General features: G+C 60.5%; 1 protein-coding gene across 1 annotated transcript in view; it reads right to left on the reverse strand.

The window, feature by feature from the left end:
- The window catches only part of LOC126652364 (maestro heat-like repeat-containing protein family member 1), a gene marked incomplete at its 3' end in the record, with an annotated part of 70,803 nt that overhangs the window by 13,943 nt on the left and 29,881 nt on the right, over positions 1 to 26,979 (reverse strand). The window contains 21 exon segments of the mRNA XM_050339104.1: positions 2,393 to 2,558; positions 3,715 to 3,869; positions 5,684 to 5,836; positions 6,331 to 6,443; positions 6,988 to 7,077; positions 7,080 to 7,122; positions 7,225 to 7,329; positions 7,883 to 7,978; positions 10,196 to 10,246; positions 10,248 to 10,332; positions 11,502 to 11,581; positions 12,248 to 12,370; positions 13,303 to 13,449; positions 16,177 to 16,299; positions 19,244 to 19,363; positions 19,537 to 19,644; positions 20,234 to 20,286; positions 21,702 to 21,843; positions 23,343 to 23,383; positions 25,601 to 25,745; positions 26,292 to 26,396. Of these exon segments, the coding sequence (XP_050195061.1) occupies positions 2,393 to 2,558; positions 3,715 to 3,869; positions 5,684 to 5,836; positions 6,331 to 6,443; positions 6,988 to 7,077; positions 7,080 to 7,122; positions 7,225 to 7,329; positions 7,883 to 7,978; positions 10,196 to 10,246; positions 10,248 to 10,332; positions 11,502 to 11,581; positions 12,248 to 12,370; positions 13,303 to 13,449; positions 16,177 to 16,299; positions 19,244 to 19,363; positions 19,537 to 19,644; positions 20,234 to 20,286; positions 21,702 to 21,843; positions 23,343 to 23,383; positions 25,601 to 25,745; positions 26,292 to 26,396 (2,244 nt within the window).

Raw genomic sequence — 26,979 nt, forward strand, 5'->3', positions numbered from 1 at the left:
CCAGCCGAGGCCAGGAGGGCAGAATTCCGGGTGCTGGGAAGGGCAGGGGGTCTCCCTGGAGGGGGAACACTCACGGCCAGGGGCAGGGGGTGTCCATGGGGAGGGGGGAACACTCACGGCCAGGGGCAGGGGGGAACACTCACGGCCAGGGGCAGGGGGTCTCCCTGAGGGGGGAACACTCACGGCCAGGGGCAGGGGGAACACTCACGGCCAGGGGCAGGGGGGAACACTCACGGCCAGGGGCAGGGGGAACACTCACGGCCAGGGGCAGGGGGTCTCCTGGGGTGGGGGAACACTCACGGCCAGGGGCAGGGGTGTCCCTGAGGGGGAACACTCACGGCCAGGGGCAGGGGTCTCCTGGAGGGGGAACACTCACGGCCAGGGGCAGGGGGTCTCCCTGAGGGGGAACACTCACGGCCAGGGGCAGGGGGTCTCCTGAGGGGGAACACTCACGGCCAGGGGCAGGGGGTGTCCCTGAGGGGGGAACACTCACGGCCAGGGGCAGGGGGTCTCCTGAGGGGGAACACTCACGGCCAGGGGCAGGGGGAACACTCACGGCCAGGGGCAGGGGGTCTCCTGGGGTGGGGGAACACTCACGGCCAGGGGCAGGGGGTGTCCCTGAGGGGGAACACTCACGGCCAGGGGCAGGGGGTCTTCCTGAGGGGGAACACTCACGGCCAGGGGCAGGGGGTCTCCTGAGGGGGAACACTCACGGCCAGGGGCAGGGGGTGTCCCTGGAGGGGGAACACTCACGGCCAGGGCAGGGGTCCCTGAGGGGGAACACTCACGGCCAGGGGCAGGGGGTCTCCCTGGGGTGGGGGAACACTCACGGCCAGGGGCAGGGGGAACACTCACGGCCAGGGGCAGGGGGTCTCCTGAGGGGGAACACTCACAGCCAGGGGCAGGGGGTGTCCCTGAGGGGGAACACTCACGGCCAGGGGCAGGGGGTCTCCTGGGGAGGGGGAACACTCACGGCCAGGGGCAGGGGGTCTCCTGAGGGGGAACACTCACGGCCAGGGGCAGGGTGTCCTCCTGCAGGGCAGGGGAACACTCACGGCCAGGGGCAGGGGGTCTCCCTGGGGAGGGGGAACACTCACGGCCAGGGGCAGGGGGTCTCCTGGGGAGGGGGAACACTCACGGCCAGGCAGGGTCTCCTGAGGGGGAACACTCACGGCCAGGGGCAGGGGTGTCCTGAGGGGGAACACTCACGGCCAGGGGCAGGGGTGTCCCTGAGGGGGAACACTCACGGCCAGGGGCAGGGGGGAACACTCACGGCCAGGGGCAGGGGGTCTCCCTGAGGGGGGAACACTCACGGCCAGGGGCAGGGGGTCTCCCTGGAGGGGGGAACACTCACGGCCAGGGGCAGGGGGTCTCCCTGGAGGGGGAACACTCACGGCCAGGGGCAGGGGGAACACTCACGGCCAGGGGCAGGGGTGTCCCTGAGGGGGGGAACACTCACGGCCAGGGGCAGGGGAGGGAACACTCACGGCCAGGGCAGGGGTCTCCTGGAGGGGGGAACACTCACGGCCAGGGGCATGGGAGGAACACTCACGGCCAGGGGCAGGGGGTCTCCCTGAGGGGAACACTCACGGCCAGGGGCAGGGGGTCTCCTGAGGGAGGGGAACACTCACGGCCAGGGGCAGGGGGAACACTCACGGCCAGGGGCAGGGGTGTCCCTGAGGGGAACACTCACGGCCAGGGGCAGGGGGTCTCCTGAGGGGGAACACTCACGGCCAGGGGCAGGGGGAACACTCACGGCCAGGGGCAGGGGTCTCCTGAGGGGGAACACTCACGGCCAGGGGCAGGGGTCTCCTGAGAGGGAACACTCACGGCCAGGGGCAGGGGTCTCCTGGAGGGGAGCACACTCACGGCCAGGGGCAGGGGGTCTCCCTGGGAGGGACACTCACGGCCAGGGGCAGGGGGAACACTCACGGCCAGGGGCAGGGGGTGTCCCTGAGGGGGGAACACTCACGGCCAGGGGCAGGGGGGAACACTCACGGCCAGGGGCAGGGGGTCTCCCTGGGGGGGGAACACTCACGGCCAGGGGCAGGGGGAACACTCACGGCCAGGGGCAGGGGGAACACTCACGGCCAGGGGCAGGGGTGTCTCCCTGGAGGGGGAACACTCACGGCCAGGGGCAGGGGGTCTCCCAGGGAAGAGGGGAACACTCACGGCCAGGGGCAGGGGGTCTCCCTGGAGGGGGAACACTCACGGCCAGGGGCAGGGGGTGTCCCTGAGGGGGAACACTCACGGCCAGGGGCAGGGGTCTCCTGAGGGGGAACACTCACGGCCAGGGGCAGGGGGAACACTCACAGCCAGGGCAGGGGGTCTCCTGGGTGGGGGAACACTCACGGCCAGGGGCAGGGGTGTCCCCTGAGGGGGGGACACTCACAGCCAGGGGCAGGGGGGTGGCCACGCGCTCGGATCCGCCGCCCAGCAGGAAGCTCTTGCTCTCCTTGTAGGGGATGTCCCTGCTGACCTTCTCCAGCAGCTGCTCCAGGATCTGGGAGGTGAGGGCGGGCTCGGTGGCCAGAGACCTCCACATGGCACAGGTGTGGCTGGGGGAGAGCGGGGCACAGGGGGCTGGCACCGCCGGCAAAGCCACCCCTGGTGGGACACCCACCCCAGCAGCCCCGGTGACCCTCACCCAGCCCCCAGAGAACACCCAGAGCCCCCTCCCTGGTACCCCAAAATTCCCATTTTCCCCCAGGATGACAGCCTGGGAGCAGCTGGTTTGCCAGGAATGGAGCGAGGAGGAGGAAAACTCTGCTCCAGGCTCGGCACCAGCTCACTCAGCAGCTCCCTAAAAGCAGCACCGAGCAGCCCAAAATTGCCCAGGGACAGCTGGAAAAACCACCTAAAATCAGCTCTGACCCTCCAGCTTCCAAAGGAAACCCCAGAAGGATCTGGGTGCTGGAGAAAGGAGCTAAAAGGTTTTTATGGGCAAATCCCTAAAAATCAGCTCTGACCCTCCAGCTTCCAAGGGAAATCCCAGAAGGATTTGGATGCTGGAGAAAGGAGCTAAAGGGTTTTTATGGGCAAGCCCCTAAATATCAGTTCTGACCCTCCAGCAGCCAAAGGAAATTCCCAGGATTTGGATGCTGGAGAAAGGAGCTAAAGGGTTTTTAAGGGCAACCCCCTAAAAATCAGCTCTGACCCTCCAGCAGCCAAAGGAAATTCCCAGGATTTGGATGCTGGAGAAAGGAGACAAAGGGTTTTTATGGGCAACCCCCTAAAAATCAGCTCTGACCCTCCAGCAGCCAAAGGAAATTCCCAGAAGGATCTGGGTGCTGGAGAAAGGAGCTAAAGGATGAACATGGCAAACACCCCAAAAATCAGGTCTGATCCTCCAGCAGCCAAAGGAAACCCCAGAAGGATCTGGATGCTGGAGAAAGGAGCTAAAGGATGAACGTGGCAAACACCCCAAAAATCAGCTCCCACCCTGCAGCTCCCAAAGGAAAATCCCAGCAGGGTCTGGACACTGGCACAGGGAGCCAAAGGAGGATGTGGAGGAGAACACCCTAAAATCCAGCTCCAAACCCCTCCAGCACCCCCAGGAAAGCCCAGCTGGGTTTGGATGCCGGCACGAGGAGCCAAAGGGGGACGTGGAAACCCCTCCCAAACCTCCATCAGAAAATCATCTCCAATCCCACATCTCCCCGAGGAAAGCCCCTCAGGGAGCCAGGGGAGGGCGTGGGCAGTGCCAGGCAGGACCTGTCGAAGGGCAGGGGGCTGCCCAGCAGGCTGGAGACCACCAGGCCGGAGTGCTGGGCGGCCAGGATGAGCACGGTCTGCTGCGCCGCCCTCCGCACGTGCTCCTCGGCCACCTCCTCCAGCTTCCCGTGGATGATGCTCATGATGTCGGGGATCTGGGGGCAGCACAGACACACAGGGGGGGCCAGGGAAAGGGTGGGATGAGCCAGGAACGGGCCTGGAACCACGCAGGACACCGGTGGGATGGACTCCCCCCCTACCCCTGGGAGAGCGGGAGGTGCCCCCCTGCCCATGGGATGGAAGGTCCTTTCCAAGCCAACCCAGCCTGGGGTTCTGTGATCCTTCCCCACCCTTGGCCACCCAGGAGGCTCCAGGGGGATTCCCAGAAAAAAAAAAAAAAAAACCAAAAAAAAAGGGGGGACCCAGCAAGGACAATCCCGGAACGAGGAGGCTGAAAAACCCCTCGGAGCCCACCGAGTCCAACCATTCCCACAGCCCTGCCCGTGTCCCCAAGAGCCACCTCCCCAGGGATGCTCAATCCCCCCAGGAATGGGGATCCAGGGCTGGGCAGCCCCTTCCCAGCAGGGATTTTCCCCAAGATTCCCCCTAAACCTCGAGCTGGGAGCAGCAGAGGAGCTGGAGCTGAGGGTGAGGAGACCCCTCTGCAGAAAAGGCACTGTTAAGACCAGGAGGAAGCTGAGGGCTGGCAGCGAATTCCCGGGATTAGGCTGGGATCTGGAGAGCCCAGCTGAGCTCAGCTCAGCCCAGGGGCTTGCCAGGCTTAGCAACAGGTCGGGTTTCAGGATCTGGGCTGGGCTGGGGCTGACCCAGAGGCGAAGTGGAGCCTTCCCAGCGAGGATCCTGGCTCAGAGGGAAGGAGCAGCAGCTCCAGAGCCCACAAATCCCAGGGAAAATGCGGGAGGGAGAAGCCAGAGGTGTTTCCAATCACTGGGAGAGAGGGTGGGGGAGAGCTCGGCCCTGGAGGTGGGGGTTAAGACTAAAGAGCCTCCTGTGTCCAGCACCTCTGAGCCCCCAAACATTCCAGCCAGGAAGGACAGGCTGCTCCCAAGGTCTCTGAGCCCCCAAACATTCCAGCCAGGAAGGATGGGCTGCTCCAAAGGTTCCAGGGGAAGCTGAGCCCTCCTGGTGGTTCTGAACTCCTCAATCCCAGCCAGAGCCAGAGCGAGCCAAGGGAGATGGGAACACCAACAGGGGATGGAGGAGGGGAGTGTGAGTGGAGAAAGAGGGAGGTCAGGAGGGACAGCCCCCAGAAAACTTTGGGATGAGTGTTCCTTTGGGAAAAAACGTGGGGGGAATGGCTAGTGTGAGCCAGGGGTCCAGAGAGGACACGGGGATGATCCCAGGGCTGGAGCCCTCTGCTCTGGAGCCAGGCTGGGAGAGCTGGGAATGTTCCCCTGGAGAAGGGAAGGATCCAGGCAGAGACCAGAGAGCCCCTGGCAGGGCCTGAAGGGGCTCCAGGAGAGCTGGAGAGGGATTTGGGATGAGGGCTGGAGGGACAGCACACAGGGAATGGCTGCCCAGGGTTAGGGGGGAGATTGGGAAGGGATTCCTGGCTGGGCTGGAATTCCCAGGGAAGCTGTGGCTGCCCCTGGATCCCTGGGAGTGTCCCAGGCCAGGCTGGATCCCCCTGGGATGGTGGGAGCTGTCCCTGCCCGTGGCCAGGGGGTGGGAATGGATGATCCTCAAGTCCTTCCCATCCCAAACCATCCCAGGATTCCATGACAGGGAGGGGGGTCATCACCCTCCCTCTGCCCCCCTTCCCTGTTCTGGGCACCACCCCAAGGACTTTGCCCCTTCCTGGAGCTTCCCTGCCCATCCCAGCACCACCATCCCACAACTCCCACAGCTGCTGGAAGTGGGAATTACCCAACCACGCACACGGGGAGAGGGGGATCCCTCTGGGGACGGCTCTGGCAGCAGCTGTGGGGCCCAGCAGCAGCTCCTTTACCTTGTCCTGCAGGAGCCCTCCCCGCTCCCTGAGCAGGCAGTTGATCATGACGGTGGCGGCGCGGGAGCAGTTCCTGTCGGGATCCCCCAGCCCCTCGAACAGGGACAGCAGGAGGCTCATCAGCTGATCCGGGGGGATTCTCTTCCCCACCACCTGTGGGAGGGCAGGAGGGGTCCAGAGGGGCAGGGTTCTGTCACCCCAGTGACACCAGAGACCCCCCCCAGCTGCTCCCCTGGGGCTCAGGGAGCTCTCTGGGTCCAAACTGCTCAGGGGTGATGGTGAGGGGGATGCCTGCTGGAAGACCCACTGGAGGGGCAGGGTTTGGGTGATGGCAGCTTGTCCAGGATGAAAACACCCCCAGGTTATCCCCAGCCACAAGAAGAGGCTGCCCAGGGGAGGGGCAGTCGGGTTCTGCTCCCGGGACAAGGGCAAAAGGGCTTGAGTTGTGCCAGGGGAGCTCTATTTGGGATCTTGGGAAAATCCCTGCTGGGAAGGGGCTGCCCAGCCCTGGATCCCCATCCCTGGGAGGGGTGAATTGACCATCCCTGGGGAGGTGGCACTTGGGGACACGGGCAGGGCTGGGGGATGGTCGGGCTTCAAGGGATTTTCCCAGCCCTCGCTCCCAGTTTGGCCCAGTATGGCCCTACCATGGCGATGCTGGTGCAGGCGTGGAAGAGGACGGTGAAGTCGGGCTCCTCCAGGCCCTTCTTGAGCGCTTTCAGCCCCTCCACCATCTCATCCCTGTGGTCCCTGGCGAAACCTGCGTCCAGAGGGAGCAGAATTCCTCAGCTTCCCTCCCAAAAAACGCTCCCCGTGCCGCACGGGGGCTGGCCCGGCTTTTGGGAAGGGGACAAGGATCCCAAACCAGGGGACTTTTCCAAGCCCTGCCAAGGGCCAGGAGAGCTTGTCCCGGACAGCTGGGCCGGGCTGGATCAGCCTGGAGCCCCCCAGGTCTCCCTGCCCGCGGGGTGGGTGGAAGGAGCTGATCTTTGGGGCTCTCATTCCAGCCCCAGACGCTCCGGGATCCTCTGGAACTCCTCTGGAAACTTCCCTGCTCCCGGCAGCTCAGACCAAGCGAGGGGCAGCCCTGACCCCTCCTGGAGAGCGGGGAGAACTCCAGGCTCCCACACCTCGAACCTCCCGAAATCCCCCGAGCCCTTCCTGGCCCGCCGCGTGGGACGGGACACACACGAACCCCGGGAATGCAGGACCCCCCCGGGGATGGAGGGAGGGGGTCTCCTGCTGCCAGCCCCCGGCCCCCACGGGGCTGGAAGGGTGGATGGATGGATGGATGGCGTCCCCACCTTCGTAGCAGAGCTGGATGTAGAGCAGGGAGTGCACACAATCCACGGAGCGCAGCCGGACGCCGGCCAGGGAGTCGGAGCAGCGCGGGGAAACAGGGCCAGGAGCACGCTCAGGTTGTAGAAGGGGATCACAGTCTGGGGTGGGACACAAATCTGGCTCAGGGGGGCATTCCAGAGGGTGGGAATACCCCGTGGAGCAGGAGGAAGGGGGGGGGATGGAGAGCTGAGGGCACTCACGCTGACGTTCAGCTCGCTCAGGTAGAATTCCAGCAGGGAAGCGCTGACCTCCACGGCCCGTTCCCGCTCCTGCTCCCGGGGGGACTTGATCCAGGGGCCCAAGTGCTGCAGGGGGGGGGAAAGGATTGTGGAATTACAGAGTTGTTTAGGCTGGGAAAGCCCTCAGAGTCCAACTGTTCCCTCAACGCAGTGCCACCTCCACAGGGGTGGGCAATCCCCCAGGGATGGGGGGATCCAGGCCCGGGCAGCCCTTTCCCAGAGGGATTTTTCCCAGCATCCCACCTGAGGCCGTTTCCCCTTGTCCTGTCCCCTGTTCCCTGGGAGCAGAGCCCAATTCCCACCTGGTGTCACCTCCTGGCCCCCCTGGGACCCCCCCTGAGCCCTCCAGGCTGAGCCCCCCTGGCTTCCTCAGCCATTCCTGGAGCTCCAGAGCCTTTCCCAGCTCCTCTCCCTTCCCTGGGAACATTCCAGCTCCTCCACACCCTCCCTGTTGGGAGGGTCCCCCCATTCTCCACGTGCTCTCCACCCTCCTTGTCCTCACCTGGAGACCCTGCCCCGAGCAGGGGGGGACCACCCTGGGTCCCAGACCACAGGGAAGAATCGAGGTCCAGCCTCTCTCCTCCCAAACCAAAGCCCCCCAAATCCCGGGAGCACCCACCGCAAACACGTCCTGGAGCCCGTGGGGGGTCAGGTTCCTGCGCAGGAGACTCTTGAGCAGGTCCTTCAGGGCGCCCAGGGTGTCCTCGTACAGCACCTGGGGAGGGAACCAGGGGGAAACCACAGGGCTGGAAGAGCCCTCGGGGGGATCCGTGGAGTCCAACCCAGCACAACCAACCCCACTGCTGACCCACGGAATTCCAGAGGGGAATTCGGTCCTTCTGAAGCAGGAAGGGTTAATCTTTAGTTAACACTTTTACTGTGAACCCACAAGAGCCCCCCTTACCCCCTGTATTTCGTTCACTGTAAGCTGGACTTTTACAAGAAGGCTGTGAAGACTGGCCATTAATTATTAATTAATTCTGTATTAAGAGCATTATTAAGTTCTGTATTAAGAGCATCAGACCTTAAAGGAACCACAACAAACACCAGACAAAGAACTCAACACACATCAATCTCATCCAGAGGAGCCAAGGCAGACATTGGAATAGGTAAAGCAGGCCTAGAGCCAAAGGTCTCTTCAAACCTGGACGATCAGGACACAGAACAATGGACAGAACAAAAGGATCACGGATGTCACCCCAGGGAGATGAGGAGGAAAATGCAGAGCCCAGGAACTCCCACCAAAATATTCCTCAAAATGGAGACCACGCCTCAATCTCCGCCCCGACTCCACCTGCTATGAATATTGTAATCTAATGATGCAATGATATGAATATGCATGTGATTATGTTGTAATCATGATTGGAAATGTATAAATTGCTTGTTTTTACTGAACCACTTTGGAGCTTTTTTGTCCAGCCTGAGCTGGAAGCTACCCTGGCGTCGTTAATTCAATAAATCCCTGCTGTTTATGGGCTCAAAATTCTGCCTTTAAGCAGTTTTTTTTTATCTGCCTTTTTTTTGGGCATCACTTCTCCCCACCTGGGGACAAAGCTCAGGGCAAACAAACCCTTCTAAAAATCCCAGAACGGCTGGGAAGGGACCTTAAACCACAGAACCATCAGATCACGGCACGGCTGGGGTTTCAGGGACCTTCAGGGCCATCCAGTTCCACCCCCCTCACCGGGGGCAGGGATAAGACACTTCCCCTTCCTTTCCATGGCTAATTTCGGGTTAAACTCCCAAAAAAAAAAGCCCTGACAAAGCCTGACAGGCCAGCAGAGGAGCAGGAAAGGTTTGATTAACTCCCATTTGCGGGCCAGATGCTGCCAGAGCTGCCGGGGGATGCTCCGGGTGCTCCGCCCGGACACGGAGCCACCCGGCAGCTGCAGCAGCTTCATTAGCAGCGAGTTAATTGCCCCTCATCAGGCACCCGGGCACGGCTGGGCAGCAGCTGCAGCCTCTCAGCAGCCAGGGCCGGGCAGGGAATGCCCGCGGGGTTTGGGGGATCGTTGGATTCTCCCGCTCCCCTCGGCAGGGGTTGGATGTGCTGAGACAGCTCCCGGTGCCCAGACGGGCTCAGGGAAAGGGCAGAGGGGCAGCTGGATGGAAAACGGGCCTTTCCCGTGGATTTGCGGGGCGATGGAGCCCATGGAATGTGGTGTCCTGCCCCAAAAGTGTCCTGGGGGGTGTGAGCAGAGCTCCGGCCCCAGGGCACGGCACAGCATCCCAAGGATCTGCATCCCAACCTCAGAGGGACCTGGAGCTGCTGGAGAGGATCCAGAGGGGACATGGGGATGATCCCAGGGCTGGAGCCCCTCTGGAGCCAGGCTGGGAGAGCTGGGAATGTTCCCCTGGAGAAGGGAAGGATCCAGGGAGACCTGAGAGCCCCTGGCAGGGCCTGAAGGGGCTCCAGGAGAGCTGGAGAGGGATTTGGGATGAGGGCTGGAGGGACAGCACACAGGGAATGGCTGCCCAGGGTTAGGGGGGAGATTGGGAAGGGATTCCTGGCTGGGAGGGTGATGAGGAGCTGGAATGGAATTCCCAGGGAAGCTGTGGCTGCCCCTGGATCCCTGGGAGTGTCCCAGGCCAGGCTGGATCCCCCTGGGATGGTGGGAGCTGTGCCTGCCAGTGGCAGGGGGTGGGAATGGATCATCCTTGAGGTCCCTGCCCCCCAAACCATCCAGGAATTCTCTCTGAGCTCCACGTGGGGGTCTGTGCTCCCCACCCCACCCCCTTCCCCCCAGACCATCCAGGAATTCTCTCTGAGCTCCACGTGGGGGTCTGTGCCCTCACTCCCACCCCCTTCCCCCAAACCATCCAGGAATTCTCTCCGAGCTCCATATGGGGTCTGTGCCCCCACCCCGCCCCCGCAGCACCGGCACCATTCCCATCGGGCAGGAATCCCCCCTGGGTGTGCAGGGAATCCCACCTGGGTGTTCAGGGAATCCCCCCCGTCCTCCTCCCTGTCCTTGGGGGGACCCCAGCGGGGGCAGGGCCAGGACGCTGGCCAGGCTCGTGTCCATCAGCTCCGTCCTGTCCGGGTCACTCAGCTGCGGCTCCAGGGGGCTGATCCCGGGCTAAGGAAGGAACAGGGATGGATTCCCGGCACGGGAAGCAGGGGCTGGGATCTCGGGAATGTTTGTAACTCGTGGAATGGGGAGGAGTGGGCATGGGGAGAAGCGAGCTGGGAGCACTGGGAAAACTGGGGGGGGAGATGGGGTCAGACTTGGGTCTGTGTCAGGGATCCCTGGAATTGTGGAAGGAGTGTCCAGAGGGAGGGAATGGAGAGGGAGGGGAGGGAAAAAGGGAAGGGAGAAGGGGAAAAAAGGGAAGGGAAAAGGAAAAAAGGGAAGGGAGAAGGGAAAAAAGGGAAGGGAAAAGGAAAAGGGAAAAAGGAAAAAGGGAAGGGAGAAGGGGAAAAAAGGGAAGGGAGAAGAGAAAAAAGGAAAGGGAGAAGAGAAAAAGGGAAGGGAGAAGGGAAAAAGGGAAGGGAAAAGGGAAAAAGGGAAGGGGAAAAAAGGGAAGGGAGAAGGGAAAAGGGAAGGAGAAGGGAAAAGGAGAAGGGAAAAGGGAAGGAAAAGGGAAAAAGGGAAGGGAGAAGAGAAAAAAGGAAAGGGAGAAGAGAAAAAGGGAAGGGAGAAGGGAAAAAAGGGAAGGGAGAAGGGAAAAAGGGAAAAGGGAAAAAGGGGAAAGGGAAAGGCAAAAGGGAAAGGCAAAAGGGAAAGACAAAAGGGAAAGACAAAAGGGAAAGGAAAAAGAGAAAGGAAAAAGGGAAAGGAAAAAGGGAAAGGAAAAAGAGAAAGGAAAAAGGGAAAGGAAAAGGGAAAGGAAAAGGGAAAGGAAAAGGGAAAGGAAAAGGGAAAGGAAAAGGGAAAGGAAAAGGGAAAGGAAAAAGAGAAAGGAAAAAGGGAAAGGAAAAAGGGAAAGGAAAAAGGGAAAGGAAAAAGGGAAAGGCAAAAGGGAAAGGCAAAAGGGAAAGAGAGGGAGATGGAGACGAGGAAAGAGGAAAAAGAGAAGGGGAAAAAGAGAAGAAGGGGGAAAAGGGAAGAAGGAAAGAATCCCCAGAGCGGGGAGAGGATCATCAAAGTCCAACTCCTGGCCCTGCACAGGACGATCCCAAAATCCCACCCTGCGCCTGAGAGCCTTGGGGACAACCTGGGGACAAGGGGGCAGGGGGAGGGGGGGGCAGCAGCGCTGGCATTCCCAGTGGGATGAGGGAAGAGGGACAAGGATACACCAGGTGGGTGCAGGTGGCCATGGCTCGCTGGCGCAGCGGCGTCCGCAGCGACTCCAGGGGCTCTGCCCGGATCAATTCCTGGGGGGAACGAGCAGGGGACACTTCCAGGGACGGCCAGCCCTGCTGTCCCCACGTTCCATGTGGGCCCTGTGCCCCCAGGGAGCCTCCCTGTGCCCCCAGGACCCTCCCAGTGCCCTCCAGGACCTTCCCTGTGCCCCACCAGGACCCTCCCTATGTCCCCCTGTGCCCCCCAGGACACTCCCTGTGCCCCCCAGGACCTTCCCTGTGCCCCCCAGGACCCTCCCTGTGCCCCCCAGGACCCTCCCTGTGCCCCCCAGGACACTCCCTGTGCCCCACCAGGACCCTCCCTATGTCCCCCTGTGCCCCCCAGGACACTCCCTGTGCCCCCCAGGACCTTCCCTGTGCCCCCCAGGACCCTCCCTGTGCTCGCCAGGACCCTCCCTGTGCCCCCCAGTGCCCCCCAGTGCCCTCCAGGACCCTCCCAGTGCCCTTGAGAGCTCTCTAGGACCCTCCCAGTACCCTCCAGGACCCTCCCAGTGCACCCCAGTGGCCTCCAGGACCCTCCCCATGCCTCCCAGTGCCCCTCAGAGCTCTCTAGGACCCTCCCAGTGCCCTCCAGGACCCTCCCCGTGCCCCCCAGTGCCCCTCTGAGCCCTCCTGGTGTCCCTCGGTGCCCCCCAGGACCCTCCCAGTGCCTCTCAGTGCCCCCCCATCCCCCCTCACCACCATGTGGGCGACGAGCTCGGCCTTGCGGGCGAAGACGAAGCCGGCGGGGCCCTTCCCGTGGGACACGGCCCGGCTGAGCATGGACAGGCTGCGGGTCAGGCACAGCTTCAGTGTCAGATCCTGTGGGAACAGCCCCAGGATATGGGAATATGGCCATGGATGTGGGAATGTGGCACCCAGGGACACGGGAACAGCCCCAGGGACACGGGAATGTGGCCATGGATGTGGGAATGTGGCACCCAGGGACACGGCCCGGCTGAGCATGGACAGGCTGCGGGTCAGGCACAGCTTCAGTGTCAGATCCTATGGGAACAGCCCCAGGGACATGGGAATGTGGATATGGGAACAGCCCCAGGGACACGGGAACAGCCCCAGGGACATGGGAACAGCCCCAGGGACACGGGAATGTGGCACCCATGGACACGGGAACAGCCCCAGGGACATGGGAACAGCCCCAGGGACACGGCCCGGCTGAGCATGGACAGGCTGCGGGTCAGGCACAGCTTCAGTGTCAGGTCCTGTGGGAACAACCCCAGGGACATGGGAATGTGGCCATGGATGTGGGAATGTGGCACCCATGGACACGGGAACAGCCCCAGGGACACGGGAATGTGGCACCCATGGACACGGCCCGGCTGAGCATGGACAGGCTGCGGGTCAGGCACAGCTTCAGTGTCAGGTCCTGTGGGAACAGCCCCAGGATATGGGAATGTGGCACCCATGGACACGGGAACAGCCCCAGGGACACGGGAACAGCCCCAGGGACACGGGAACAGCCCCATGGACATAGGAATATGGTCCCCATGGACACGGGAACAGCCCTGGGACACGGGAATGTGGCTGGGGATGTGGGAACAGCCCCAGGGACACGGGAACAGCCCCAGGGACACGGGAACAGCCCCAGGGACACAGGAATGTGGCCCCCATGGACATAGGAATATGGCCATGGATGTGGGAACAGCCGATCCGTCAGGGATGGGGACAGGGGGCCCTGGGGCTGATCCTGGCTGATCCAGGGGGGAATTCCCACCCTCGCTGCCGGCGGGGCTGACCTTGGAGCCCGAGCACTGCAGGATGTTCCGCACCACGTCGGCCTCCAGGCGGGGCAGGAGCCGCTCCCGAGGGGCGGCCACGGCCACGTGGCCATAGCACAGGATGAGGCTGCTCCTCATCCTCTCCAGATCCGCCTCGCTGCGCTCCTGGGAGAGGGGGAAAGGGATACAGAGTGAGCCAGGGGGAGCCAGAGGGAGCCAGAGGGATCCAGAGTGACCTCAGGGGGATCCAGAGGGATCCAGAGTGTCCCCAGAGGGATCCAGAGTGTCCTCAGGGGGAGCCAGAGGGATCCAGAGTGTCCCCAGGGGGAGCCAGAGGGATCCAGAGGGATCCAGAGTGTCCCCAGAGTGTCCTGAGAGGGATCCAGAGTGATCCAGTGACCCCAGAGGGATCCAGAGTGTCCTCAGGGGGAGCCAGAGGGATCCAGAGGGATCCAGAGTATCCCCAGAGTGTCCCCAGAGGGATCCAGAGTGTCCCCAGAAGGATCCAGAGTGTCTTCAGGGGGATCCAGAGTGTCCCCAGAGGGATCCAGAGTGTCCCCAAAGGGATCCAGAGGGATCCAGAGTGTCCCCAGAGGGATCCAGAGTGTCCCCAGAGGGATCCAGAGTGTCCCCACAGGGATCCATAGGGATCCAGAGTGTCCCCAGAGGGATCCAGAGTGTCCCCAGAGGGATCCAGAGTGTCCTCAGAGGGATCCAGAGGGATCCAGAGTATCCCCAGAGTGTCCCCAGAGGGATCCAGAGTGTCCTGAGAGGGATCCAGAGTGTCCTCAGGGGGAGCCAGAGGGATCCAGTGACCCCAGAGGGATTCAGAGTGTCCCCAGAGGGATCCAGAGTGTCCCCAGAGGGATCCAGAGTGATCCAGTGACCCCAGAGTGATCCAGAGTGTCCTCAGAGGGATCCAGAGTGATCCAGTGACCCCAGAGGGATCCAGAGTGTCCCCAGAGGGATCCAGAGTGTCCTGAGAGGGATCCAGAGTGATCCAGTGTCCCCAGAGGGATCCAGAGTGTCCTCAGGGGGATCCAGAGTATCCCCAGAGCATCCTCAGAGGGATCCAAAGGGATCCAGAGAGTCCTCAAGGGGATCCAGAGTATCCCCAGAGTGTCCCCAGAGGGATCCAGAGGGATACAGAGGGATACAGAGTGTCCTCAGGGGGATCCAGAGTGTCCCCAGAGTGTCCTCAGAGTGACCCCAGAGGGATCTAGGGTGTCCCCAGAGTGTCCCTAGAGGGATCCAGAGTGGGATGGGATGGGATGGGATGGGATGGGATGGGATGGGATGGGATGGGATGGGATGGGATGGGATGAGTTGGAGGTGATCCAGTGCCACCCTCCTGCCACAGGTAGGGACAGCTCCCACCATCCCAGGGTGCTCCAACCTGCCCTGGGACACTCCCAGGGATCCAGGGGCAGCCACAGCTTCCCTGGGAATTTCAGCCCAGCCCCTCCCCACCCTCCCAGCCAGGAATCCCTTCCCAATATCCCCCCTAACCCTGCCCTCCCTCACCTTCACCTTCACGTCCCCAGAGAATTTCAATCCCCCCAGGGATGGGGACTCCCCCCCCTCCACACCAGGCCAGGGCTGGGCAGCCCCTTTTCCAGGAGGAATTTTCCCAGTATCCCAAATAAAGCTCCCCTGAGGCCATTTCCTCTAATCCTGTCCCTGTTCCCCTGGGAGCAGAGCCCGATCCCATCTGGATCCACCCTCCTGTCCCCCTGCAATTCCCCCCCTCACCCCTGATGATCCCATCCCTGATGATCCCACCCTGATGATCCCACCCCTGATGATCCCACCCTGATGATCCCACCCTGATGATCCATCCCTGATGATCCATCCCTGATGATCCCACCCTGATGATCCCAATCCCTGATGATCCATCCCTGATGATCCCACCCTGCTGATCCCACAATCAGGATCCCATCCCTCAGGATCCATCCCTGATGATCCCATCCCTGATGATCCATCCCTGATGATCCCATCCCTGATGATCCATCCCTGATGATCCATCCCTGATGATCCATCCCTGATGATCCATCCCTGATGATCCCTCCCTGATGATCCCACCCTCAGGATCCCATCCCTGATGATCCCACCCTGATGATCCATCCCTGATGATCCCACCCTCAGGATCCCATCCCTGATGATCCCATCCCTCAGGATCCCATCCCTGATGATCCACCCCTGATGATCCACCCCTCAGGATCCCACCCTGATGATCCCACCCCTGATGATCCCACCCTCAGGATCCCATCCCTGATGATCCCACCCTGATGATCCACCCCTGATGATCCCATCCCTGATGATCCCATCCCTGCTGATCCATCCCTGCTGATCCATCCCTGATGATCCCATCCCTCAGGATCCATCCCTGATGATCCCATCCCTGATGATCCCACCCTGATGATCCCACCCCTGATGATCCCATCCCTGATGATCCCATCCTGATGATCCCATCTCTGATGATCCCACCCTGATGATCCCATCCTGATGATCCCACCCTGATGATCCATCCCTGATGATCCATCCTGGATCCATCTCAGGATCCCATCCCTGATGATCCATCCCTGATGATCCCACCCTGATGATCCATCCCTGATGATCCCACCCTGATGATCCCATCCTGATGATCCCACCCTGATGATCCCACCCTGATGATCCCATCCCTGATGATCCCATCCTGATGATCCCATCCCTGATGATCCCATCCCTGATGATCCCACAATCCTGATGATCCATCCCTGATGATCCATCCTTCAGGATCCCACCCTGATGATCCATCCCTGTTTTCCCACTCCAGGGCAGGGCACAGCTCCCTTTCCCAGGGCCAGGAATTCCCTGTATCCCATCCCATCAGGAACCCCCCTGGGCTCTCACCTTGAAGATGCTGAAGAGCCCCAGGGATTTCTTGAACACGTCAGACCTCACAAAGTCCTCCAGCGTGGCCAGGGTCTCCTCCAGGTGATTGGTGGCACAGATCCCAAAGCAGGAAGCCAAGCCCTGAGGGGGGGGAAAAATCATTAACAGCCAGCAATTAATCCAGCAATTAATCCAGCAATTAATCCAGCAATTAATCCCAGGGGATGGGATGGGATGGGATACAGGGATGGGATACAGGGATGGGATGGGATGGGATGGGATGGGATGGGATATCTGGGATGGGATGGGATGGGAGGGGATGGGATGGGATGGGATGGGATGGGGATGGGATGGGGATGGGATGGGATGGGATTGATGGGATGGGATGGAGGATGGGATGGGATGGGATGGGATGGGATTGATGGGATGGGGTGGGATGGGATTGATGGGATGGGATGAGAGGGATGGGATGGGATTGATGGGATGGGATGGGAGGGATGGGATGGGATGGGATGGGATGGATTGATGGGATGGGGATGGGATGGGATTGATGGGATGGGATGGGATGGGATGGGATGGGATGGGATGGGATGGGATGGGATGGGATGGGATGGGATGGGATGGGATGGGATGGGATTGATGGGATGGGATGGGATGGGATGGGATGGGATGGGATTGATGGGATGGGATGGGATGGGATGGGATGGGATGGGATGGGATGGGATGGGATGGATGGGATGGATGGGATGGGATGGGATGGGATGGGATGGGATTGATGGGATGGGGTGGGATGGGATGGGATATATGGGATGGGATATCTGGGATGGGATGGGATGGGATATCTGGGATGGGATCAGGGATGGGATGAGATGGGAGGGGATGGGATGGGGTGGGATGGGTGCCAGGCTGGGATGGGCAGACAGGCACAGAGCCCCAGTGGGGAGCTGGGAAGGGGGCAGGATGGGCAGGTCCTGCCAGCTCGTGGTGCCTCCCAGGCTGGGAATCCATGGACAGTTTAATCCAGGAGCAGCTGGATGAGCTGGAGCAGAGCCAGGAGTGGCAGAGCTCAGCCAAGGGCACAGGGAGCTGGGAATGTGCCAGGAGCAGGGCTGGGATGGGCAGGAAAAGCTCGACCCCGACCCCTCAGCTCCAGGGCAGGGAAAGGGGGGAAAAACGAGCTGGAAGATTCTGCAAAGCTCCAAAAAAGGTGGATGGCTTGGAAATTCCTCCCTGGGAGGGTGGGGAGGGGCTGGGCTGGAATTCCCAGGGAAGCTGTGGCTGCCCCTGGATCCCTGGGAGTGTCCCAGGCCAGGTTGGAGCACCCTGGGATGGTGGGATGGAGATGGTCTTTAAAAGCCCCTTCCCAGCCAAACCACCCTGGAATTCCCTGATTTTGGCAGGGACAGGACAAGGGGATGATGGATTTAAAGTGAAAAGAGGGGAGGTTCAGACCAGAGGAAGGGAGTGTTTCGTGCTGGGGGTGGTGAAACACCGGAGATCACGGAACATGGAATGGCTCAGGCTGGAAAATCCCCCCCTGAGCCCACCCAGTCCAGCCAGCCCTGCCCCTGTCCCCAAGTGCCACCTCCCCAGGGATGTTCAATCCCACCCCCCCAGGGATGGGGGATCCAGGGCTGGGCAGCCCCTTCCCAGCAGGGAATCCTCCCAATATCCCACCTTACCCCCCCTTGGAGGAGAGCTCAGCGTGGCAGCACCACCCTCCACACAGAATCACAGAATCACAGAACAGATTGGCTTGGAAAAGACCTCCAAGATCATCAAGTCCAACCCCTGATCCAACTCTAATTACTATATCATGGCACTAAGGGCCATGTCCAATCTCTTTTTACAAACCTCCAGGGATGGTGAATCCACCACCTCTCTGGGCAGGCCGTTCCAATGCCTGATCACCCTCTCTGTAAAGAATTTCTTCCTAACATCTAACCTAAACTTCCCCTGGCAGAGCTTGAGCCCATGTCCCCTTGTCCTGTTGTTGGTTGCCTGGGAGAAGAGACCAACCCCCACCTGGCTATAACTTCCCTTCAGGTAGTTGAAGAGAGTGATGAGGTCACCTCTAAGCCTTCTCTTCTCTAGACTAAACAACCCCAGCTCCCTCAGCCTCTCCTCATAGGACTTGTGCTCCAGTCCCTTCCCCAGCCTGGTTGCTCTTCTCTGGACCTGCTCCAGCACCTCAATGTCCTTCCTGACCTGAGGGGTCCAAAACTGAACACAACACTCAAGGTGTGGCCTCATCAGCACTGAGTACAGGGCAAGGATCACTGCCCTGCTCCTGCTGCCACCCTGTTCTTGGTACAGACCAGGATCCATTGGCTTTCTTGGCCACCTGGGCACACTCTGGCTCATGTTCAGCCTCCTGTTGATCCAAAATCTCAGGTCCCTTTCCGCCTGGCTGCTCTCCAGCCCCTCTGTCCCCAGCCCTGGGGCTGCAGGGGTTGTGGCCAAAGTGCAGGACCTTTGTTTGGTCTTGTTGAACTTCATCCCATTGGAATCAGACCATGGATCCAGCCTTTCCAGGTCCCTCTGCAGAGCCCTCCTGCCTTCTGGTAGGTTGACACTCCCTCCCAACTTGGTGTCATCAGCAAATTTGCTGATGATGGACTCAATCCCCTCATCCAGATCATCGATAAAGATGTTAAACAGGACTGGGCCCAGCACTGATCCCTGGGGGACACCACTGGTGACTGGATCCCAACTGGATGCAGCCCCATTCACCAGCACTCTCTGGGCCCTCCAGGCAGTTCCTAACCCAGCACAGAGTGCCCTGTCCAAGCCATGAGCTGCCAGCTTTTCCAGGAGTATTTTATGGGAGTATTTTATGGGAGAAGTGTCCAAGGCTTTGCTGAAATCCAGACAGACACATCCACAGCCTTCCCCTCATCCACCAGGTGATCGTAAAAGGAGATCAGGTTGGTCAGACAGGATCTGCCTCTCCTAAACCTGTGCTGGCTGGCTCTGATCCCTCATCCATCCTTGTCCAATCACACAATCCTGTGTGATTGCACTCAGGGTGATCTGCTCCAGAACTCCCAGGATGTCCCTGGGATATCCCAGCACGGCTCCTCACCTCCCTCTCGGCCTCCTCCTGGTGCCTGGCCGTCTCCAGGAGCTCCTGGAGCTGCTTCTGCACCAGCTCCTTGCTGGCACAGGCTCCCAGCGCCGTCCCGATGCATTTATACAGGAAATTCTGGGAAAACACAAGGAATGTCAGGGCTGGGATCCCCTCAGAGGGCACAAAACCCGGGCCTGACCGGCACAGCCAACGCCTCCACCTTCCAACCTTCCCCTCCTGACCGTCCTGCCTCCCTCCCAGCCCCTTTTCCCAGCTGGATCAGCCCCCAGGAGCTTCCCAAGGCTCGCCTTTTCCAGGGGGAAGCCGTTGTAGGAGCCCAGCTGGCGGCACAGCTCGGTCACCAAGGGGCAGCTCCAGGCGTCGCCCGGCACGGCCAACAGAGAATCCTGCAGGAACTGAGGGGGAAAAGAGCCCTCAGCATCCCAAAAAACCTGATCCCGGAGTCACAGCCCCGCCCCCTGCATCCCACACCCACAGGGAGAGCGGCTGGACCTTTGGAGAGGGGGGCTCTTGGATCTGGATCCCTTGGAAAGCTGAGGGACCTTGGGATTCTCCACCCTGGATCCCTTGGAAAGCTGAGGGACCTTGGGATTCTCCACCCTGGATCCCCTTGGAAAGCTGAGGGACCTTGGGATTCTCCACCCTGGATCCCTTGGAAAGCTGAGGGACCTTGGGATTCTCCACCCTGGATCCCTTGGAAAGCTGCTGGAATTTGGGATTCTCCACCCTGGATCCCTTGGAAAGCTGCTGGAATTTGGGATTCTCCACCCTGGAGCCCTTGGAAAGCTGAGGGACCTTTGGATTCTCCACCCTGGATCCTTTGGAAAGCTGAGGGACCTTTGGAATGGGGGATCCCATTGGAAAGCTGCGGGACCTTTGGATTCTCCACTCCAGATCCCTTGGAAAGCTGAATGTCCTTCTCCAGAGCCAGGAGCCCAGGGAAATCCTGGATCCCTGCCCTCCCAGCAGCACAGGGCCCCTCACCTGCAGCAGCTTCTCCTCCCATTCCTGCTGGCACAGCGACTGCTCCGTGTTCTCTGGCAGAAAGCACAGTTGGATACTGGTTAAACTGGTTACACTGGTCATCCAGAGGCACCTGGACAGACTGGGAGAGCTGGGAATGTTCAGCTGGAGAAGGGAAGGATCCAGGGAGAGCTGAGAGCCCCTGGCAGGGCCTGAAGGGGCTCCAGGAGAGCTGGAGAGGGATTTGGGATGAGGGCTGGAGGGACAGCACACAGGGAATGGCTGCCCAGGGTTAGGGGGGAGATTGGGAAGGGATTCCTGGCTGGGCTGGAATTCCCAGGGAAGCTGTGGCTGCCCCTGGATCCCTGGGAGTGTCCCAGGCCAGGCTGGATCCCCCTGGGATGGTGTGAGATGTCCCTGCCCGTGGCAGGGGGTGGGAATGGATGACCCTGGAGTGATGGGATGGCTTGGGTTGGAAGGGACCTTAAAAATCTCAGAGTTTCTCCATGACCTGGAAGGTCCCTCCCAGCCCAACCCATCCTGGGATGAGTCCACTTTGCCACAGCAGGGACAATCAAAGTCCCCAAATGCTCCCTGTCCTACATTCCTGGGGGGAATGAGAGGAACCAGGGGGATTAAATCCCTCCTGGAAGCAGGAGAAGGTTCCTCAAAGGGAGCTTCAAACCACCCAGGGCCATCAGGATAATTAAATCCCTCATGGAAGCAGGAGAAGGTGCCTCAGGAGCTTCAAACCACCCAGGGCCATCAGGATAATTAAATCTCTCCTGGAAGCAGGAGAAGGCTCCTCAAAGGGAGCTTCAAACCACCCAGGGCCATCAGGGGGATTAAATCCCTCCTGGAAGCAGGAGAAGGCTCCTCAAAGGGAGCTTCAAACCACTCAAAGCCATCAGGGGGATTAAATTCCTTATGGAAGCAGGAGAAGGTGCCTCAAAGGGAGCTTCAAACCACTGAGGGACATCAGGATAATTAAATCCCTCACTGGAAGCAGGAGAAGGTTCCTCAGGGAGCTTCAAACCACTGAGGGCCATCAGGATAATTAAATCCCTCATGGAAGCAGGAGAAGGTTCCTCAAAGGGAGCTTCAAAACACTGAGGGACATCAGGATAATTAAATCCCTCATGGAAGCAGGAGAAGGTTCCTCAAAGGGAGCTTCAAACCACCCAGGGCCATCAGGATAATTAAATCCCTCATGGAAGCAGGAGAAGGTTCCTCAGGGAGCTTCAAACCACTGAGGGCCATCAGGATAATTAAATCCCTCATGGAAGCAGGAGAAGGTTCCTCAGGGAGCTTCAAACCACTGAGGGACATCAGGGGGATTAAATCCCTCATGGAAGCAGGAGAAGGTTCCTCAGGGAGCTTCAAACCCCCATCAGGGCACGGGGACGTTCTCCTCATCCTTCCTGGGTGCTCCCAATCAATCTGGGTGGATTCCAGGGGATGATCCCATGGAGGAAAAGCCCTTCCTCACCTTCCAGGTGCTGCAGCAGGAGGGGGATGCTCTTGTCCCAGAGCAGCTCCAGGGCAGGGTGGAGGCTGGAGCGCAGCACGAGCAGCAGGCGCAGCGCGGCCGCCCCGCGCCCGTCCCCGGCGTAGGGCTGAGAGGAGACCACCTGGGAAAGGGGGTGGAAAAGGGGGTTGGTGCCCAGGGGATGGTCCACAATCCCTCCTGGGTCCCCATAGGATCATCCCCCATGGGATGGGATGGTCCCAGTCCCACCCCCACAGGATCATCTCCCATGGGATGGGACAGCCCCAATCCCACCCCCACAGGATCATCCCCCAAGGGATGGGACAATCCCACCCCCACAGGATCAGCCCCCATGGGATGGGACAGCCCCAATCCCTCCTGTGTCCCCCACAGGATGGCCCCAATCCCACTCCCATAGGATCATCCCCCATGGGATGGGACAACCCCAATCCCTTCTGTGACCCCCACAGGATCATCCCCAATCCCTCCTCTGTCCCCCACAGGATCATCCCCCATGGGATGGCCCCAATCCCAACCCCATGTCCCCTATAGGACCATCCCCCACAGAACAACCCCAATCCCACCCCCACAGGATCATCCCCACGGGATGGCCCAATCCACCCCACAGGATCATCCCCCATAGGATCATCCCCAATCCCTCCTGTGTCCCCCATAGGATCATCCTCTATGGGATGGGACAATCCCACCCCCACAGGATCATCCCCCATGGGATGGGACAACTCCAATCCCTCCTGTGTCCCCCATAGGATCATCCCCATGGGATGGCCCCAATCCCAACCCCATGTCCCCCATAGGATCATCCCCCATGGGATGGCCCAATCCCACCCCACAGGATCATCCCCATGGGATGGGATGACCCCAATCCCTCCTGTGTCCCCCCCAGGATCATCCCCCATGGGATGGGACAGCCCCAATCCCTCCTGTGTCCCCCACAGGATCATCCCCCATGGGATGGGACACCAATCCCTCCTTGCCCCATAGGATCATCCCCACAGGATGGCCCCAATCCCACCCCCATTGCCCCCACAGGATCATCCCCCATGGAATGGGAAAACTCCAATCCCTCCTGTGCCCCCCACAGGATCATCCCCCATGGGATGGCCCCAATCCCAGAGTGGTTTGGGTTGGAAGATGTCTTTAGGATCACCAGGTTCCACACCCCTGCCACAGGCAGGGACACCTCCCCTGTCCCAGGTGGCTCCAACCTGACCCTGGGCACTCCCAGGGATGCCCCATGGAATTCCAGAGTGGTTTGGGTTGGAAGAGATCTTAAGGGATCACCAGGTTCCAAACCCCTTCCACGGGCAGGGACACCTCCCCCTGTCCCAGGTGGCTCCAACCTGGTTTTGGACACTTCCAGGGATGCCCCATGGAATCCCAGAGTGGTTTGGGTTGGAAGATGTTTTAAGGATCACCAGGTTCCACACCCCTTCCACGGGCAGGGACACCTCCCCCTGTCCCAGGTGGCTCCAACCTGACCCTGGGCACTCCCAGGGATGGGGCAGCCACAGCTTCCCTACAGGCCTGATTTTTTGGGGTGGTTTTTGCCTCTCTTCATCCACCCTGGGAATGCTGAGGGAACACCCAGGGAAGGCAGAGCCCTCCCTCCAGGCCACTCACCAGGAGTCTCGTGGTCAGAGCGTGGGGAGAGGGAAGATTTGCTGCAAAAGAAGGGAGAAAAGAGCATAAGATCGTCCCCCCAGGGGTGGAGCAGCCCCAATCCCACCCCCCTGTCCCCCATAAAATCATCTCCCACGGGGTGGGACAATCCCAATCCCATGTACCCCATAAAATCATCCCCCCCATGGTGGGACAATCCCAATCCCCTGCCCCCCATAAAATCATCCCCCATGGTGGGACAATCCCAATCCCATGTCCCCCATAAAATCATCCCCCACATGGTGGGACAATCCCAATCCCATGTACCCCATAAAATCATCCCCTACAAGGTGGGACAATCCCAATCCCATGTACCCCATAAAATCATCCCCTACAAGGTGGGACAATCCCAATCCCATGTACCCCATAAAATCATCCCCCATGGGATGGGACAATCCCAATCCCATGTCCCCCACAGGATCATCCCCTACAAGGTGGGACAATCCCAATCCCATGTCCCCCATAAAATCATCCCCCACATGGTGGGACAATCCCAATCCCATGTACCCCATAAAATCATCCCCCATGGTGGGACAATCCCAATCCCATGTACCCCATAAAATCATCCCCCATGGGATGGGACAATCCCAACTCTGCATCCCCCATAAAATCATCCCCCAGATGGGACAATCCCAACCCTGCATCCCCCATAAGATCATCCCCAACAAGGTGGGATGGCCCCCATCCCACCCCCAGGTCCCCCACAGGATCATCCCCCACGGGAAGACCCCAATCCCACCCCCATGTCCCCTATAGGATCCCCATGGGATGGTCCCAATCCCTCCTGTGTCCCCCACAGGATCATCCCCCATGGGATGGGACAACCCCAATCCCACCCCCATGTCCCCCACATAGGATCATCTCCAATCCCACCCATGTCCCCCACAGGATCATCCCCCACAGGAAGGCCCCAATCCCACCCCCACAGGATCATCCCCCATAGGATGGGATGGCCCCAACCCCTCCTGTGTCCCACACAGGATCATCCCCCATGGGATGGCCCCAATCCCTCCTGTGTCCCCCCCAGGATCATCCCCCATGGGATGGTCCCAACCTTTTGTGTCCCCCATGGGATGGCCACAATCCCGCCCCCATGTCCCCTATAGGATCATCCCCCATGGGACAACCCCAATCCCACCCCCATGTCCCCCATAGGATCATCCCCCATGGGATGGGACAGCCCCAATCCCTCCTGTGTCCCCCACAGGATCATCCCCCATGGGATGGGAAGGCCCCAATCCCTCCTGTGTCCCCCACAGGATCATCCCCAATCCCACCCATGTCCCCCACAGGATCATCCCCCATGGGATGGCCCCAACCTTTCGTGTCCCCCACAGGATCATCCCCAATCCCTCCTGTGTCCCCCACAGGATCATCCCCCATAGGATCATCCCCAATCCCACTCCCACCTCCACAGGATCATCCCCATGGGATGGGACCCCAATCCCTCCTGTGTTCCCCACAGGATCATCCCCCACGGGAATGCCCCACTCCCACCCCCATTGCCCCCACAGGATCATCCCCATGGGATGGTCCCAACCTCTGTGTCCCCCATGGGATCGTCCACAATCCGCCCCATCCCCTATAGGATCATCCCCCATGGGATGGGAAGGCCCTAATCCCTCCTGTGCCCCCCACAGGATCATCCCCCATGGGATGGGAAGGCCCTAATCCCTCCTGTGCCCCCCACAGGATCATCCCCCATGGGATGGCCCCAATCCCACCCATGTCCTCCCCAGGATCATCCCCCATGGGATGGGATGACCCCAATCCCTCCTGTGCTCCCCACAGGATCATCTCCCATCGAATGGCCCAAATCCCTCCTGTGTCTCCCACAGGATCATCCCCCATGGGATGGTCCCAACCTTTTGTGTCCCCCACAGGATGATCCACAATCCCACTCCCACGTCCCCACAGGATCATCCCTCATGGGATGGCCCCAATCCCTCCTGTGTCCCCCACAGGATCATCCCCCATAGGAAGGCCCCAATCCCACCCCATGTCCCCTATAGGATCATCCCCAAAGGATCATCCACCATGGAATGGGAAAACTCCAATCCCACCCCCACAGGATCATCCCCCATGGGATGGCCCCAATCCCTCCTGTGTCCCCCACAGGATCATCCCCACAGGAAGTGCCCCAATCCCACCCCATGTCCCCCTAGGATCACCCCCTCGGGAATGCCCCCCTCTCCCCCCGTCCCCAGCTGTGGCGGCACCGTTGAGGTCGTAGCGGATCAGGGCCCCTCCGTCCCCCTCCTCCTGCCTCTTCGTGGCCAGGAACACGAGGCTCTTGCACAGCGGGGTCAGGGCGTTGGTGAACGGGGTGGGGGTCACGAATTCCAGCAGGAAGGGCCACAGCACCTGCAGGAAAAGGGAGAGCGTTCCTGTTGTGGGCACGGGACGGAGCCTGGGGCGTGGGAGAGGGAGATGGGACAGTCATGGAATGGGTTGGGTGGAAGGGACCTCAAGGATCATCCATTCCCACCCCCTGACACGGGCAGGGACAGCTCCCACCATCCCAGGGGGATCCAGCCTGGCCTGGGACACTCCCAGGGATCCAAGGGCAGCCACAGCTTCCCTGGGAATTCCAGCCCAGCCAGGAATCCCTTCCCAGTCTCCCCCCTAACCCTGGGCAGCCATTCCCTGTGTGCTGTCCCTCCAGCCCTCATCCCAAATCCCTCTCCAGCTCTCCTGGAGCCCCTTCAGGCCCTGCCAGGGGCTCTCAGGTCTCTCCCTGGATCCTTTCCCTTCTCCAGGGGAACATTCCCAGCTCTCCCAGCCTGGCTCCATCCAGAGCAGGAGTCTCTCAGCTCTCAGGGTGACCCCTCCTCAGGACACCCCAGCCCAGACTGGGGCCCAGCAGCTTCCCAGTGGGATGAGGAGCATTCCCTGGCCAGGGGGACTCACGTGGCTCATCCTGTCCACGGTGGTGCTGAGCAGGAACAGGGTGTTGATGCTGATGCTCCGCACGCCGTCGCTCGTCAGCTCCTCGGGGTCCCCCTTTTTGAGGGGCTGGAAGGGAAATCCCCCCCAAAAAAATAAAAACCCACTCTTGGTTTGGTGCTCTCCCCACAGGGCATTTAAGGGATAAGGGGAAGAGCCCGAGGGTGGGATGGGTTGTGTCATCAGAACCATCCCCCTTCCCAAATCCAGCCTGGTGAACCATCCCCCTTCCCAAATCCAGCCTGGTGAACCATCCCCCTTCCCAAATCCAGCCTGGTGAACCATCCAAATCCAGCCTGGTGAACCATCCCCCTTCCCAAATCCAGCCTGGTGAACCATCCCCTTCCCAAATCCAGCCTGGTGAACCATCCCCTTCCCAAATCCAGCCTGGTGAACCATCCCCCTTCCCAAATCCAGCCTGGTGAACCATCCCCCTTCCCAAATCCAACCTGGTGAACCATCCCCTTCCCAAATCCAGCCTGGTGAACCATCCCCTTCCCAAATCCAGCCTGGTGAACCATCCCCCTTCCCAAATCCAGCCTGGTGAACCATCCAAATCCAGCCTGGTGAACCATCCCCCTTCCCAAATCCAGCCTGGTGAACCATCCCCCTTCCCAAATCCAGCCTGGTGAACCATCCCCTTCCCAAATCC

This window comes from Myiozetetes cayanensis, unplaced genomic scaffold (genome assembly GCF_022539395.1).
Source record: "Myiozetetes cayanensis isolate MyiCay16 unplaced genomic scaffold, myiCay2020 scf79, whole genome shotgun sequence".
NCBI lineage: Eukaryota > Metazoa > Chordata > Aves > Passeriformes > Tyrannidae > Myiozetetes > Myiozetetes cayanensis.